The 18,159-nt window shown below is 31.6% G+C and overlaps 1 protein-coding gene across 1 annotated transcript in view; it reads left to right on the top strand.

The window, feature by feature from the left end:
- Positions 1–18,159, top strand: part of LOC129230288 (drebrin-like protein) — a 44,864-nt gene that overhangs the window by 6,245 nt on the left and 20,460 nt on the right. The window contains exons 7-10 of the mRNA XM_054864690.1: positions 1,338–1,424; positions 4,573–4,698; positions 4,781–4,861; positions 10,794–11,133. Coding sequence (XP_054720665.1) covers positions 1,338–1,424; positions 4,573–4,698; positions 4,781–4,861; positions 10,794–11,133 — 634 coding nt within the window. The remainder of the gene's footprint in view (positions 1–1,337; positions 1,425–4,572; positions 4,699–4,780; positions 4,862–10,793; positions 11,134–18,159) is intronic.

The raw sequence follows: 18,159 nt of genomic DNA, 5'->3' as shown, positions 1-18,159 counted from the left end.
CAATATGATGCAGAATGTGTTGAACTATTTTCAAGCTGAGTATGACTGCTAAATTTGATAAACCATATTCTAAGAATCAAACATCTTAAAACCAGTGGCGTACACAAAAATTTTGAGGCCAATCAAAATGCCTTTTACGGGCTCCCCTCCATATTGTTTACCCATACGTCTCTGCATATATTTCACCCCTCATTTTAAAAATTTCATGCTCGGGACCAGGCTATGAGGTGCCCCCCCCCCATACTCGTCTCTGCTTAAAACACTATTTACAAAGCAAAAAAAAAAAAAGTATTTTGTAAGATGGCCCCATGATTTGCAGATGCACACTGGGTCTCTTTCATATTTGAATATAAATTTAACTCTTTATTCAAGGGTAAGTTAGGCAAAATAATTATTTGCAGAAAATTTTCTAGTTAGAATTTGTGTTCGCAGAAAGCTTTTCATTTTATCTAAGTCTGCCCCTCCCCCTATAAAACATTTAAAGCTTCTACTACACTGATACCAAGCCGAGTCTCCACAAAGGCTGAGCCTCTAGTTTTCGGTTAGGCTGACATGGCTTCTTGTCGGAACTGATCGCCTTTTTTTTTTTTTTTTTTGAGTGACAAAAAAAAAGGAAATGGTTATGAACAAGTTAATGTATTTGTGATGAATGATATCCAAAAATTAATGACCGAAATTGATAGTGAAAATTCACCTTAAAAAATTATTTTGCCCTGCTCTTGCCTCAGATTTTTATTTCATTGCTTTTGAAAAATGCATTTTTGCATAAATCAATCCAATAATTTTAATGAAGTATAAAAGGCACCATAGTCGGTGATGTTCCCATCTATTTTTCTGAGGGTATACTCCCAGTAATTCATTACGTATTGAGAGTATACGGCGTATATGGAACATACCCTATGGGAACACCACTGACCATAATTATTTATTCACTAGCAGAAAAGAAATCTGTTTCTATTTGTTTTAAATCAAAGTTTGTTTTGTTGCTTATTCTATTTATTTGTTATTTCTAAACTTGTTTTTACAGCAGTCAAGACTGAAAAAATAGTTGAAAACTTGGAAAAAAAATCAGGAAATTTATTTTTAAAATGCAAGGTTCTTGATAACTCCTCTTTCTAAAAAAAATCTGCAAAAGCATTCTTCACATTAAGTGTCCACAGTAAAGGACAAATTCATTAAAGAAAAATCTTGCTTTGAAAATGTTTGATATTAGTAAAAATAATTTTTAAAGAAGTTACACAGTAAATTTTACAGGATAAATTTTTAGTTACAAATTTTTTTGTCTCCTTTATGGGTATGATCTTTTGTAAAAATGTTTTTTTTTTTTTTTTTTGAAGGAAGAAGAAAAGAAAAGAATTTCAGAAGAGAAAAAAAAGCTTGATGAAGAACGTAAAAAGTTGGAAGAAGAAAGGAAAGAAAGAGAGGTTATTATTATGGCATATAATTTTTTATATATTGTCATTAATGCCATTGTTAAATTTAAGCCATTTTTAAATTTTATATATACATAAGTTTTGATTATGTTATTTCCGCATATTTAAAGAAAATGTTAAAATTATTACAAAAATAAAATAAGTGCTAAAGTAATAAATCTTTTCAATAGAGATTTTTCTAATTAATAAGAGTTTCTGTTTTTATACATTCCTTTTTGCACTTCATACAATCAAATTACATCATTTGTTTCATATAAAGTTGTTGTAAACATTTTTTTTTTTTTTTTGTAAGCATATCATATGATGAAAAACCCACATAAATGTATCCAAATTTCAAGTATGTATCAATAAGAAGATTTGGACACACTGAATTAAAACGTTGGAAAAAAAGTATCGTGGAACTTGATTAACAGATTCTCAAAAAAAAGGAGGGAAACAGAAGTGTATTGAATAATGTTTTGCTTTTAAAATAAAATCAGCATATTAAGTACGATTAAGGAGTCATCCTCAAAATGATACCTTGTTCAGAGGGGGAGCCTCCTTCCCCCCCCCCACTCCTAGTTGTGATAAGGGAAAGACTAACAACAAGTATAACAGCATTTATTTTGGTTGAAATAAAAGCTTTTTTTGCAATATATTTATAAAACTCACAACCGACCAGAGAGGGGAGCGAATAAGATGACTAGAGGGAGAGAGGTCAAATATGTTGAAAAAAAGCTACATTATTTATGAACAGCCCTAGCTTTAATTTTCTTTGTTTCGTTCTTTTTTTGACTTTCATATTTAAATTTGCCAGTCATTGTAAATAACAGTAATAAACACTTTAATTTGCTTCTGTTGATAATACATTTTGGTAAAATTACTAATCTGGGGACCATTGTTATAATAGAATGCTCCTCAGAGTTAGACGTTTTTTTACTATCCTTTGGGAAGTTTCAATGTCAAGTAAAACATCAAAGAATATTTGATTATTGTCTTATTCTGTGTACCGTATCTTCAGGAATAAGCGCCATGGCGCATGCAAGTAAAGAAGTTTCAAAAAATTGACGGTGTGTTGCATATAGTGGTGTGGCACATATAACAGTGCGCCGGATACAGTCTTTTTTTTTTTTTTTTTTCAAGTTAAAAAAAAAGTTTTAATTTAAAAAAAAAGTTGAAAATGCTGCTAATAGATGGCACCAGATTGTTTCCTTTCATTTTGTGAAATTCTTTGACCTTGGGTGATAAGTAAAGCAAAGAGGGGGAAGGGAAGGTGAGTCAGCAATTGCACTTGTTTCACTGAGGAGAGAAACGCTGAGTTGGCTGAGTTGCTTTTGAAATGGCGATTGAAAAGTTATACTGCAGCCTTTTAAGTTTAAGGTAATAAAGGCAGAAGCAATTGGGAATCGTTTGGCATTGATGAGAGATCTGTTTGCTGTTGGAAGTCAAGGGGTTGGAAATAGAAATTGGATAAATTAATCATCGAAAGTGATGGGATGGCCAATCGAAAAATGCTGAAGGCAAAAAGTGCAAATTGGGGATTTTTCAAAATATTTCATTATTAATAATTAAAAATATCGAGAAATAAAAAAATATTTTAATTTACATTTAATCCAGCTTTCTTTGCTACTGATTGTGCTTTTAAAATGTTAAATGTTGGGGGAGTGCTTATGGAAGGTGCGGTGCATACATTAAAAGTGCTTACACTGGGTACAGCGCTTATTCCGGAAAATATGCTGTTTGGCTTTGGACAAGCGATGAAATTAAGTAATAAAGTTACAATAGCATGCCTGCCTAGCCTTCGGGATTTCCCGGAAGTTTTACGGATTTTTATGTCTTTTTCCGTTTTTCCGGTTATGAGCAAAATCTTCCGGATTTTTCACGTTTTGTAGGAAAAAAATTGTATCTCGCCAATTTTGGCGCTAACGATTCTTTTGTGGAACGTTTTAGGCCAAGTAGCCAAGGAAAGGTTGCCGTAGGAGAATGACACGAGAAGAAGTGAGGCAAGATTATGAAGTTACGGAGTGATACAGCGCATGACTTCATCGGGATCCAATCAAAGCAAGCGTCGCTCCTGGCAACTAGGGGCACAATTTCGGCGCCGATTATCTTCTCGTTCTCTCAGTTCGAGCTGTTTGTGCTTTGTTCTGTTTTTAAAATGAGTACCAAATGTTATTTCCAAACTTTTAAAGAAAGCAATAAAAGTAATATTTACTAAACGAAAGTAAGTTCAATTGATATGAAATTCATAACTAATATATTGTTAAATAAAGAGGATAGGGGTCCTGTTTGATTTTATTTTGCGTTAAAATCTTGTGGATAAAAATAAAAAAATCTTCCGGATTTTTTTTCTTGGAGGTTGGCAGGTATGCAATAGATTTTAACATGTGATAAATGAGAAGAAATTAAGCAAAGCATGCCTTTAAAGGCATGTTAGCTTTTATACAATAGATTTGACTGAGTAATTCATAAGTTGCAACCTCTATCACGGTAAAGAAAAGGTAATGCTTTTCTCAGTAATGTAATAAAAAATAGTAAATTTTTAGAAATTAAATTAATTATTTTTATATGTTACAAAAGGAAGTGTGTGTGTATGAGTTACCAATGTCTTGATAAATCCGTTGTACAATTATCTGTCCTCTCAACTTATCAAGCAATTCGAAGCATAAAGAATCAAAAACAATTTTTATTTACAAATGCCAATTAAGAATCGAATTTGCGAAACTTTGTTAGTATAGAACATGCTATAAATGAAATTAATGCTAAAAACGAAAAACATTATTACCGCAAAATATTTTTTTTTTCCACTTGTTTAATGGGCAATTCTTTTTTAAACAATATGCATAGATTTTTAACCCCGCCCCTGATTTAACGTTCCCCCCCCCCCCCCCCGGTACATGTTTTATCATTAGTCTGACAGAAAAAGTAAAAAAAGGGGTTCCCCTATAATATTTAATATTTATTGCTGAAAATAAATCGACTTGATTGTCAATGAGCATGCTTTCTCTGGCGACTTACCTATTGTCTTTTATTTTCCCTTTGTCATTGCCATTGAATGTATTGAATCATATTCTGAGATGTATTGAATCATATTCTGAGCAATGTCATGTAGATACTGATTGTAATCATAGGAAAAGTTATTTTCCCATTTCTATCTTAGATAAAAGATTCATCAGCTAGAGAAGAATGGGTTAAAGAACGATCCAGGTCCATCAATCAAATGAGAGAAGCGGAGAAAAATGCTGATAATGTTGCTAGGAGTATGGCTCAAGAAAAATTGCAATGGGTAATTTGTTGTGGGTTAATTGAAGTTTGATTACTGAAGTTTACATTCTTGACTTTTACTTATTTATGCTTTTTTCCTGAAGGAAAAACAATTGCAAGAAGATGCAGTAGATGAAAAGGCAAGGAGAACTCGAAGTGAAAGTTTACGAAGGGAACGGAGTCATGTATGTAAGCTTTCGCAAACTGATTATTGATAAATACTTTCTTCCCTTGATTATGTAAAGTCTGCAGTAAAATATAACAGATGAATTCAGTGTAATTTTGCAATATAAATACTGTGGCACTAGTGATCCCGATACCAGTGTATCGAATAACGGTACTTCGAGATATTTTGGAATTTTATTATACTAGTATTTGTGGAGGTAACATACCAGCATTTTCGGTATCAGCTGAAAATCATAAAAAGTTTGTAATTCGTGTTTTCAGTTTAATCTACCTGATTCAACAGGTTTTGACTGTTTAAATCAGTACTATACCCTTGTCACGTCAAAGACCCATCCCTGCTTTAGCTCCACATAGTATAAAATGAAGTCTCCAAAAAGTGTCTGTTTGTGTGAAAGTGCAAAACTCGAGAACTACCTGGCCGATTTTGCTGAAATTTTCACAGTATCTTTCTTTCAGCACCGGAAGGATTTCCAGACAATTTCAAAAAATATCCGATTAATAGTTCTTTTTTTATTCCAATTTAGGCCCAATTTTCACATGAATTCTCGAATATGGGGGTGAAAAATTTCTTGCACACATTAATATTACATATTGTTAGAAAAGGGTAGAAATTTCCGCGTTCTACGCAATTTGCTTCAATGTTCTACATTAATTGCAACGAAAGTTATTTACATTTTTAGTTTGAATTTTTTTTAGACTTAACTGAAATTTAGGTCCTACTTTCTTCATTAATTATATCACTAAAAAGTGAAGAAATGGTAAGACAGTTTTCTTTTTGACACCATTAGAAAAAGTAACATTTTTTACTTCAAACCTATCTCAACCTATGGTTGAAAAATTCACCTTCTATCACCAAAGGAAAAAAGTTACGTGCCTTTTTAAATCAAGTTAAAAAAATCTGCAATTGTTTTTAAAATTTGTAACAAATCCTTGTTACCTTGTTTTTAATCTTTTATAAAGCATATTTAACTATTAACCACACAAAACTGCTTTAAATGCAATTTGTGTTTTTTTTAGACAAAAATGAAAATTATCGATTATTCGGAAGCCAGTTTTGATTATGGCTCAATATTTGTATTCAGCCAAATCACTATTCGTTGCATCACTACTTCCCTTTACAGGCCCATGTCCAGATTTTCATAAAGGGATGGGTTTTAATCTTACCTGTGGGATGGGGGATGCAACCCCTCACAACATTTAGTATTACAATAAATTGTCGATCCCAGTATGGCGTTTATGCACTGTTGTATCCCCCCCCCTCTTCCTCTAGAAGGATAATTCTGGCTGCACAAGTGACCAAAGTATTCCTTCATTTTACAGGTTCACTTTAATCAAACCTTATTTGTTTATTTTTAATTAAATTTGTTTATTATGTGGTTTATTGCAAGAAGTATTAAAAACGCTCCACAAATTATTTTATAATGTAGAATGTATTATCAAATTTTATGTTCTGAAATAATGCTTAATATGTAATTACTTGTAAATTAAACAAGAATGAGCTTATTGTAGATACAAATTACATTACTAAACACAATCACTAATACATCTTCATAGCTGCAACATATGGCAAAGTCATCATTACCTCCTTACAATAAGCAATATTAATGCTTTGTAGTGGTAGATCATTCAATGGTTCTACCACTACAGCTTTTCCAAAATATTATTTCAGTCGGTAAAGATTTAACAATTGTAAATTCCATAACATTTGAATGTTATGAAAAATTTTTTAAGCTAAAAAAGAAGAAAGAAATGCAATCGTTTAGGTCCTACTGAGTTGAGTTAGAGAGAAAAATTACAGAATTACCGAGTTCAATTGCAAAAAAACTTCAGAGAGAAAGGGGAAAAAACACTAAACACAGACTTTCACAGTAAAACTAATTTAAGTCAATCATTTTCTTCATTTGACACATATATTTCCATAATGGGAGGGGTTTCACCCTTAAAACCCTCCCCTTGGACACGGCTCTACCCACTCCATCCCTACTAGCATAACGTTTCCCCGATGATAGCCCAAAACGTAAAAGTTTTTTAGACCTATTCCTACAGCGGAAAAAATTTTCAGAGAAGCCCCTAGCTCCCTTAAGTTACCAAAGATAGCTCAACATTGACTTCAATTTTGAAAAAAGTAATTTACAAGCGAACCCCGCTAATATTACTAAAAGGTGCCTAAAAATGTGATTTCTAATATAAATTCTGAAATTTTCCTGAATCCCCCTACACTCACTGACCCCTCTTCCCCTAGCACCACCAAACGATTGATTACGATTATTAGTGCGTTTTTAACCCTTCAATTTTGAAAAATTTCCAAGTAGTATCAATGGATCTAACATGCCCTCCATCCTTCCTTTGACGTCACTAAGGATATCTTTCCTTTGAAGCAATAAATTGCACATAAAATTTTTGTATTCAAATTATCTTACTTTTTAAAAGTTCACCCGATTTCTTTTGTCCTGTAAAAACAAACCTTTTGATATAGAAGTTGAGGGAAGATGTGCAACAGTAGCAGTTAAATGTTTAAAAGTTTTAATCGTCCTACCAAACTTGTCGCACACAAATTCATATCATGTTTTAATTTTAGTTCTATTTTTTTCTGGGAGCTTAGCAGACCTATCATTTTAAAGGTTTCCATGGGGGAGGGGGGGGATAGTGGTACATACTCACTACACGTCATAGGAAGAAAGCAAAAAAATGCATAAATAAATGTATGTTCAATGTTCATGAAATCTGGGGGGGGAGGAGGCAATTAGCTCGCCCTGATTCCCCAAATGAGATCCCTGGGGCTTAGCCCCCCTAGAGACAAAAGTCGTAACTCCTCCCATGGTTGATTCAAGATAATCATAAAAATTATTATTAATTTTCATCAGTTTCTTAAGTTACTGAACATTTTAGACAGTAAAATTTTTCTGAAGAATAAATGAAGGACATTTAGGTCATCAATAAGATACAGAAATCAGTGAATTTTATAGGGTACAATTTTTAAAAACGTTGAAAATGTTCCAAAAATTTGGGAATTTTTTTCAATACTTCTAGTTTATTCTAAAATTTTGGCGGTGATATGTCTGGTAAGTTAATTATTAAGTACTTTAATTTTTTTCTCTGATTATTTATTTATTTTGTTTATTGTAAACTTAATTTTAGTAACTGCTAAATTGTCACAGATTTTTTTTAAAAAACTACTAGCTTAAAAAAAAAAAAAAATAGGTTCATTATTTGTTTATAAAATAAAATATTTATTCAAAAACGTTGAAAAGAAAAAAAAATAAAATTCAAGCTTAAGTGTTTGATAGTTTTACATCATAATTGCTGCAAGTGTTTGAAGCTTCTTTTATTTTATAAAATCAGTTGTAATAGTAAATGAATTCCAGCGGTAACGTAAGGAAGGTTTTTACAAAAAAATAGATGGATTTCTGTCTGTGAGCATATCAGAATACATATGTTTTCAAAAATTGATGCATAGACTTTTATTCAGATCAAAGTAAGTTGCCAAAAAAGCCAAAACCAAGAAATTTTAGTTAGTAACTTTTTTTTAAACTCAAATTTAAATATCAGTAATGGAAGGACATTTTTGCGACATGGTTTTCACGCTATCGTGTTCTCCCCAAAAGTTCAGCTAAACTATAAAAGGGAAAATTGTATAAAAATTAGAGCACACACGGGAGTGTTCAATCATTACAATTTTACCTCTAGTTTTAAAAAATAATTAATTTAAGCATATAAATTATGCATTTGTTAAGAGTAACGGATTCTTTAAATACTCAATAATTTTATCAGAATCCATAGAACATTTATCTTCTTTCTCAAGAAATACAAAGATCATTCCCACATTATTATGTCTTCTCAAACAAGCTATTTATATTCCTATATCTTCTGTGAAGCACCTGTCCAATATTGCTCTTTATTAGTTTCTTTCTCTTCCATCCAACTAACAAAACTTGTGCAATTGTTAATGAATCATTTGGCATATGCTTTATGATTTTGTGGTTTTAATTTAGCTGTATCTTCATTTTTAACTTCATTTTTGTCCCCAGTCTGTTGACTTTGAAGTGAAATTTCCTTTGATTTGTTGAAGTAACCATATTCAATAACACAATTTGTAACAGGGTTAAAATAGTGCATATTTTGTGTATCAGGATGAAAATGGATATTACTCCATCTTTTTGAAAATTGATCTTTAAATTTACTGATCTCTTCGTAGTACGTTTAACAGTTAAACCAGTGCTCTCAAAAGTCCTTTCCTGTGATTTGTGGCACCAAATCTGAAAGCAGTTTCAATATTGTATTGTTCCAATATAAATTTCAAATTTGTTAGCAAATGTTTCTACTTGAATTGGCTTGTCATATCACAAACATGTCACACCAAAATGATTTTCACATGCTTAGGAATTTTTAAGTGTACTTTTCAGTGATTTTCATCACATAAAATGAAAGAAATAAAATCACAAAACATTTTTTTTTTTAATTTAAATAAAAGTTTTTTTAAATAAAAGCACTTATAATTTTTGTTCAAATATTACTAATATATGTTTTAAATGTGACTACCAACTTTAAACAATAGTTTGTTTTCTACTAGCATTCTTAAATATTACCCTGTATCAGCTTATAGATAAATCTCCTTCCGTTACCGTATTTTTTTGTCCTTTCGTTACCATTAAAAACTATATAAATTAAATATCTATTAAAATTTAAACTATGCCTCCTTGACAAGGGACAAAATTCTGCTTTGCATAAAAAAACCATTAGTTTCTATACCCCATAGGTTCTTGGTGAACTAATTGAGATGTAGTATTTCGGTAACGGAAGGACATCAAATTGTGACCTCAGTAATGGACCTATTTCATGGTTGAAATAAAAGAAATTTGAAATTACTTACCAAAAAGTTTAGCTAGACATTCAAAAGATAAAAGTTAACCTAAATATTATTTGCTGATAATAAGTTTATTAGCAGCTCTGTTTACAGTATGTAACAAAACAGAGAATTTTTACTCTGTAGAAACATAAAGAGAAAACTTAATTTTGCACTTGATTTTCTGAAAGTCATCAAACTATTTGAGAAAAAGAGTTTAAGATTCAAGAAATTCATTTATTTCTGAAGAGAATGGTGTATGGCAAGTGGCAGAATATTAATTTTTAAAACTGAAGTGTCATGGCTCCTTTTTCCTGGAGCTCATCATTATCTTAGCTAGTTACATTTCACTTTTATTTGAATATTTAGAAACATGTGTCCACAGGTCAGATGGTTGCGATTTAACTTTCACAAAACACTAATTTAGATATTCTTGTGAAAAAATGCTTTTTCCTAAAAAAAATTGCATTCTGTGAGTTATAGAAAGTTACTAGCAGAAAGCCTGGAAAGTCATGGATTTCAAAACTTGAAATGCAGTTGAGACCCTGCACATTGCCTTGATTGTAAAAAGATTAAATACACATACATATTCATGTACATAATAAAATACATAGGTTAAGCAACAATTTTTCGGCGCAACATTAAATTTTGAAATTTATTTTTTTATTTATTTTATGTTTCCACTTTAATTCAAAGCATTTGAATGAAATTAGTATTCATGGGAAAGAAGTACGGAATTGTTTTTGAAAATACAACTGGATAATGCACTTTCTTTTGATTATGAAGCATATTTATTTGTAAATGATAGTTTAAGTGCATATTTTGAGCTTTAATACTTATTGCAGTTTAATCTTATTGTGATGTGCAAATATTCTGATGCATTCTGAATATTATTTACGAAAGTTTGTAACAATATCTCTATAGCTCAAATATTTAAGTAGCACAAAACACCTGGTCCCAAGGCATGAGTTATAATTTTTCTTCTATTGCACAACCAAATTGTAGTGAAATAATTATTGTTTTTTAATGACATATTACACTAATCTTGTATATGAAAACAATCATAAAATTATCTTTGTATTGTTTAGGAAGCCCAAAATCTGATTTCTCAGAGAAAAATTAATGCAAGAGCAATTTTCGAACAGAATACTTGTGCTGGACAAATGAGCTCTGTGCAAACTTCAAGACAACCAAAAGTTCTTCAAGAATTTGAAGAAAATCAGGCAAAGTTAGAAACACAATCGTATGAAGTATCTAACATGCAGACTTCTCCCTCAGAGCAATCCAATGTCTTCGAACATGAAAAAGAAGAGCCTGTTTCAAAAATTGATGAGTTTCACTACACTCGTAATCTTTTAAAAGAAGGTTTACCAATTCGACAGGACTCTGAGATGGAGTCAAACCCTGAAGAAGAGCAAAATTGGGATGGTAAGTTTTTATTTATGTCTGTCTATAAATGAACAGCTTGTTTCTAAAAAGCATTAAGTCATAATTTTCAAAAATTCACTTTTCAATGGAAAAGATGGTAGGATATGTCTAATAATATGTAACAATGAAACGTTATATATGCAGAAAAGGAGAATTACTAATGTAATAAATCATAAGGGTAATTATTTGCTCAGAAATAGGTGTTTCGGAGGTTCTCTATGGGTTTTTTTAAATTTATTTTCTAAACAAGATTTCTGATTCTTGGTTTTGTTTGGAAAGGGGAGGCTCAAAGACTCACTCTTCCGACATTGAATTTCTAAAAATGCAGTTGTATAGCCATTAAGACATAGATTCAAAGGAATTCTCATACGGACATTTTTGAAATTGGATGTTCCAAAAACACAATTTTCAACCATCATTCATGATGTAAGAAAGGGAAAGGAGGGTGTTCAGTGACTCTTCCCTGGATTTTTTTGAAATTGAAATCTTATTTTTTGACTGTACAGTAAAACCATGTAAAGTTGACCACCCTTGTAAGTTGACCACCTGTCTATGTTGACCGCTTTTGTCGGGAACGGAATTAGTCCTATCTTATATAATGAAGGAAAACCTGTGTAACTTGACCACCTCTCTATCTTGACCACCTGTCTTTCTTGACCAATAATGTGCAGCAAATTTGGCTTGGAGCACTGTAAAAACCCTTTGTAGGTTGACCACTTGTTTTTTTTTTTTTTTCTGAACTTAAACAAATTATTTTATTTTATTAATATTTTTTGTATAGCTTTCCAAGAATATTTTTAATGCTTTGATGCCAAACCAGGATTTTACCTACTAAATAAAACAGCAGCATAAAGCTTATCTAAACCTCCTTGTGAGTTAAACTACATGACAGAATTTTGTTCTGCATACTCTTTTATTCTGCAAGCTTGCTTTTCTGTTGTTGTTCTATTTGAGTAGCCTTCTCTGTTCAATAAAGCCAAGTGTCAGTAGAAAAGTACAAAGTCCTTTCTTCCAGCTGCAATGTTTTGTGGCAACACTGTAATTGTGCTAAAGGGTAAAGTTTACTTGCAGTATTTCTGGTGCAAGAAATGAAGAGAGATGACATTTTCATTTTCAACTGCCTTTTTGAACTATTAGAGTCCAGCTTGTTGCTCTGTGTTATAGTTTTGCATAAAATGGCTTCAAAAAGAAAGTTAGTTGAACTGGAAATTGATAAAAAGTACGAAATATTGAAATCAATTGAAAATGGAGAAAGCCAGAGGAAATTAGCTGACACATATCAAATTTCAGAAACTACAGTGTCTAATATTGTAAAAAACAAGGAAAAGATAACAAAAATATGGTTGGAAAACTGTAGCAGTAATAGAAAAAGAAAACTGAGAAAAACATCAAATGAAGAAATTAATGTGTCAGTTTGGGAATTTTTCAAACGGTGTCGTTCCAAAAACATTCCAGTTTCAGGACCAATGACTCAAGCTAAAGCAAAAGAAATTGCATGTGAACTTAGAGTTCCTGAATTTACTGCTAGTAATGGATTGTTAGAATCCTTCAGATCAAGAAATAACATACATTTTCGAATCCTTTGTGGTGAATCTGCTTCTGCAGATTCTAATGCAGCAAATGATTGGAAGCCTAAACTGCCTGAACTTTTAAAAGAGTATCCAGTTGAAAATCAATTTAATGCAGATGCAACAGGACTTTTTTTTCGTCAGTTGCCGACAAAATCACTTGTATCTAAAAATGAAAAGTGTAATGGAGGCAAATTGCCTAAAGAAAGATTGACTGTTTTACTTTGCTGTAGTGTCACTGGTGAAAAGCTGAAACCCTTAGTAATTGGAAACTCAGCACGTCCATGTGCTTTTAAAAGAAACTGCGTGAAAGCTGAAAATCTACCAGTGATATGGAAAAGTAATCGAAAAGCGTGGATGAATTTATTAATTTTTGAAGAATAGATAAAGGATATAAATTCCCAGATGAAAAGTCAGGGTAGGAAGATAATTTTATTTATAGATAACATATCTAGTCATAAAATTGTCAGATCTTTCAGCAATGTTAACATAACCTTTTTGCCTCCAAATTTAACATCACTTGTGCAACCTCTCGACCAAGGGATCATTTGTGCTGTTAAGTTGCACTATTGCAAATTAATGTTAAAGTGTCTGATCACAAAAATTGAAGAGTGCAATGATGTTTCTGAATTTTGCAAGTCGGTTAATGTTTATGACGCAATTGTTTGGCTGAATAATGCATGAAGAAATTTACCGCCATCTACTTTTTCAAAATCATTTTACAAAGCAGGATTCAATGATGCAAAAAATCTATCCAGTGAGGAAGTAATAATAGATTTTGATTTGAAGGATGACATACAAACTTTACCAGTACATATTAAAGAAGAGCTTGCCGAGGATGAAGAAATTTTTTCATTTGATAATGAGATTATTGCGCACGAAGAATATCAAGAGACTGCAGAAGAGATAGCCAATGATATTGTGTCAAACTTGAAAAAATCTCGAGACGTAAAACATCTAGAAGACAGTGAAGAGGAAATAAATGAAGAAATGGAAAAGCCCCCTGTAACTTTTGCTGAAGCACTAAATTGCACTAAAACTTTAATCAGTTATGCCTCAAATAAACAACCAGACATTTTGGAAAAACTTATGGATGTTTATATTTCCATTGAAACACATTGGGCCAATGATAAGTCCCAGAAAATGCGCCAAACTTCAATTACGAATTATTTTGGATAAAAGTAGATTATCATGGTCACAAATGTATATAAGAATCAAAAAATTTGTTATTTTTGATTAGCTATTAATTTTTAGGAACTATTCATATCCAGTAAGTACCTTTTCATAAATAATAAGATTTTTGCTTTGATCAATTTACTGAAATTTTAAATTTGCATGATACGTTCGTTATATGTCATTTTGGGAAATAAATCTCTAAAAATATTTGAATAACATTTTTAATTATTGTTTCAAAGTAATGTTAAATAATGAAAGTGAATTGAATAGAAAGAGTAAGTGTGAATTAGTCAAAAAATGAATACATGTTGCAAGAAATGACAAAAAAAAAGGTACCACCTTTTATAAGTTGACTACCTATCTAAATTGACCACCAAAGCACTGCATCGCAAGTGGTCAACTTACACAGGTTTCACTGTATTAGAAATTTTAGTTTATATTTGAAATTAGAGACAGTTTTTAGTTCTCGAAATAAATAATGAAATTTAATCTTTTCTAAAAGTTTCTCGGACAATATTTGAAAAAACGCAACAATAGGCCATCTTTTAACAGCAGGCATGCACAACCTAGGTCCCACAGGTCAAAAATTGCTCTTGAAGCCTTTTGAATTGATTGAGAAGGGAGTAAAATCCCTGAAGTAGCCCTAAAAGTTAACAAGTACCGTATATACTCACATATAAGTCGACCTCTCTACTTCCAGGAGGAAAATAGAGAAAAAATTGAATACCCGCATATAAGTCAAGCCCCTACTTTCTGTAAAAATGGAGAATGTTTTACCACTAATTTTGAATGTAGACGTTATAATTTTTAAAAAATGAAATGTAATGAACATTTTTAAGTTAAACAATGTCTATTTTTTTTTATCTTGCCCAAAAAGGGTTCATTTCTGCTATCGTGATTTTTGTCAAGGATTTGATTTCACTGTTACGATTTTCATTACTTCTTGCATTTATTTTGGATTAATATCAATAAAATATTGCTCTGTAGCCATATTACATAAGTAATATATATATATATATATATATATATATATATATATATATATATATATATATATATATATATATATATATATATATATATATATATACTAGCATTAATTCACGACTATCATGGAAATTTGCAAATATGGCCATTCTCGCACTTTTCGCATAGTCGTCCGGTGACTTCCCATGTGGGCGACCCTGGAGGGGGAGGCGCTATTTCTTTAGTTCGCCAGGGGCGCTAGACCCCATAGTTATGCTACTGGTTGATCCTCTGACTTTCAACCTCATTTTTCGTACTAAATTTCTCGACTTATACGCAATTATGTACAGTATGATGTGGAATCAACTCGCTTATAACGAGCGAGAAGGGACCACGATATTTGCTAGTTATAACCAAGTGCTCTTGAAAAAAATAAGAGTTTATACATGCTTGTTTTGTTGTTTTTATATTTCTGTACAGTACCAAAGAAGTTGGTTATTTGATTTTAACAGTCTTAATGTCTTTTTCTTGTTATTGTTTTCGAGGAACGTAAGGTCTGAAAACATCCTCATTTGCATCTGTGGCTTCAAAATAGTTTAAAGTTTTTATGCACTTTAGAAGTCGAGTACGTCGAGGGCTATTTAACTTCAAATTCCTTCACATTTGTCATTATGGTGGTCGCTTTCATTTTTTTTCTCTCTCTCTCTTGGTTTTCAGCTGCAATATCCTCGGAAGTGATAACATTCTCTTCAACAAATCTATCATTTTTAAATGCTCCTCTAATCAACGAATTTATAAAAAAAAAGGCTGTGTCATCACTTGTTCTCATGATTTATGTCTTATCTCTAACTTTCAGTTCTCGTTAAAGTTCTCATTAAAACAGGGCTTGCTATAAGCCAGTTCGACTGTATATGTATCAGATTCGCGCAGTCCGCCCAAGCAAAGCTTTGGCATTCCAGAAGTATTTTTCATTTGTATACTCATAATTTGACTTTTTCTTCCTTGACTTCCACTGAAAATAGGTTGAAAAAACGTGAGTTGCTCTCACCGCAATTTCCACAGAACATGTATCCAGGCAAAGGAAAAATAACCATACTGTAAAAAGTGGAGCCCATGCACAAGAACAATTTAGGTAGCCATGACAACACAGTGTTGCCATGGCTCTTATCCAATGATAAGAGACCGTTGTTGACGCTTCTTCATATTTGAAAATATGCTAGCAGTTCAAAGCATAAGGACTTTGCAGGGTTGCCAAATTGGCTTTTTTTGAAATCATCCGTCTTGAAAAAAACCATTTTGCTTCTTGGCTTTTTTTTTTTATCAAAAGGACAAAAGCGGCTTTCCAATTGTGGACTGATTTCAACTGAATGTGAACTGTTAAATGCTATGAAAGAGGTAAACACTGTTCTCAATTTCATAATTGAACATTTTGCTGCCAATGAACCAAGAATAGAATTCAGAACTGTTAAACTAAGTGCAGTATTTCTTCTAAAAACTCTAAACTTGGTGGTATTTAGTAATATTTTATAACGTTGCATATTTTTGACCCCAGTTTCAGTCATTATTTGTTTTCTTAACGTGTTACCAATATGCATTTCTGATGTAATTTTGTAATTAATCAATAATATATATTACACATTTAATTTTGCTGCATAAAAAATGTTCTATTCAACATGGCAGGTACTAGAATTAACACGTTTTACTCAAAAAACAGATACTACAAACAAATACTATAAAGTATAATTGATTGATCATTTTTCTTAGTGTATCCAATAGGACAAAATTTAAAAAGTACTGACCCTTTTTACTGCATACATTTGTAAACTACAACTGGGCTATAGATTAAATTACCGGGAGTTTTCCCAGAGCACCCTCTTCTCCTGTGAAGATAAAGCATTCTTCTGCACTGGCCTGGATTTACGTACAAGCTAAGCAAGCTATAGATTAGGGCCCCCGCTTTGTTAAGGCCCTCCAACTGTCGGCAATTAGCATGATTTGTTCCAAAAAAAGAAAAATTACTTGAAAAAATAAATTTTATTTTCTAGTGCTTGAAATCCTTGAAAATTCAGAAAAGTAAGGCTAAAAACCACAAATGGGAAAGGGTAGGGAGAAGGAATACCAAATTCAGTGCTTTGCTACATCCTGCACTAAAAATAAAAACCATGGTTCTCACATTTCTGAAACATATTACAAATTTTGTGACTCACATGTTTCTTATCTTTTTATTTATATAGTTCCGAATACAGCATTTGGGAAATCCTTTTGTTATTACTTACTTTTATCTTACTTCTACATAATTGTTTAGCCCGAAAAAAGAAAAAAAAAAATACACTACCTCTATTCCTTTTTGTTTTCTGCCCCACTTGCAACTGAAGAAAAGTTGTGTTGAGAAATCTATAGTTTCTTTTTTCTTTTAAATTTAAAATAGCTGTTTCTTACAAAGTTAGAACAGGAAATTAATGTAATTGCTGTAACTTGCTGTAAATGTTTAATTTACAATCAAGTACTGAAATATCAGAGACTGGAAAGTACAAATGAAGTGCGTTAAATAATTTTAATTGTTCTAGAGTCCTTGAAAATAATTAAATAAGTGTTTGAAAATCCTAAGCAAAGTGGGCTCCAATTTTATTTCTTGTCAAGTGCATAAATTATGAGTTGTTCAAATGGGCAGTGTGTTACTCTCTTGTTACCTATTTCATAAATCTGTACACCACTTCTTTTAAAGCATTTTTTATTATTGATTATTTTATATTTAATTCATTGTTGTATTTGTCGGTCGGTTGGAGGTGTGATTAAAAACTAATTTACCGAAAGCCAATGTGAGTAAGTAACAATGCATTGCCTTTTGCTATGATTGACTTATTTCTGGTGTTTGATCAAGAAAGCACTAGGTTATAAAACAAAAAGTGTTTTTCTAATTAAAGTTACCTTTATGTGTATTTCTGTCAAACAGAAAAAGAAGATGTGTGGAATGCATGTATTTTTTAATGCTTAACCTTTTATATGTTCCAAGAAACACAGAGCTATTAAGAAATCCTCTTTTTATTCATAAATCAATTTTTCCTTTTTTTCCCGAAAAAAAACAGTTTTTCTCCACCACTTTAAAATTTCTGGAAGTTTTTAATCTCTAGTCCTGGGTCACTCTCCTGATACCATCCCTTCTCTTAAGGTCAATCCAAAAAGGGCACATTAAAACACGATCAAAAAAGTAAAATTATTGCTGTATTTATCAGAGGAAAGAGACAAACATAATAAATGGGGGAAAAAGTTAAAAAATGCCTCTTATACCACCGAGAGAAATGTTGTTCATACAAAG

This window comes from Uloborus diversus, chromosome 1 (assembly GCF_026930045.1).
Source record: "Uloborus diversus isolate 005 chromosome 1, Udiv.v.3.1, whole genome shotgun sequence".
NCBI lineage: Eukaryota > Metazoa > Arthropoda > Arachnida > Araneae > Uloboridae > Uloborus > Uloborus diversus.
This window is presented reverse-complemented; position numbering and strand designations above follow the sequence as displayed.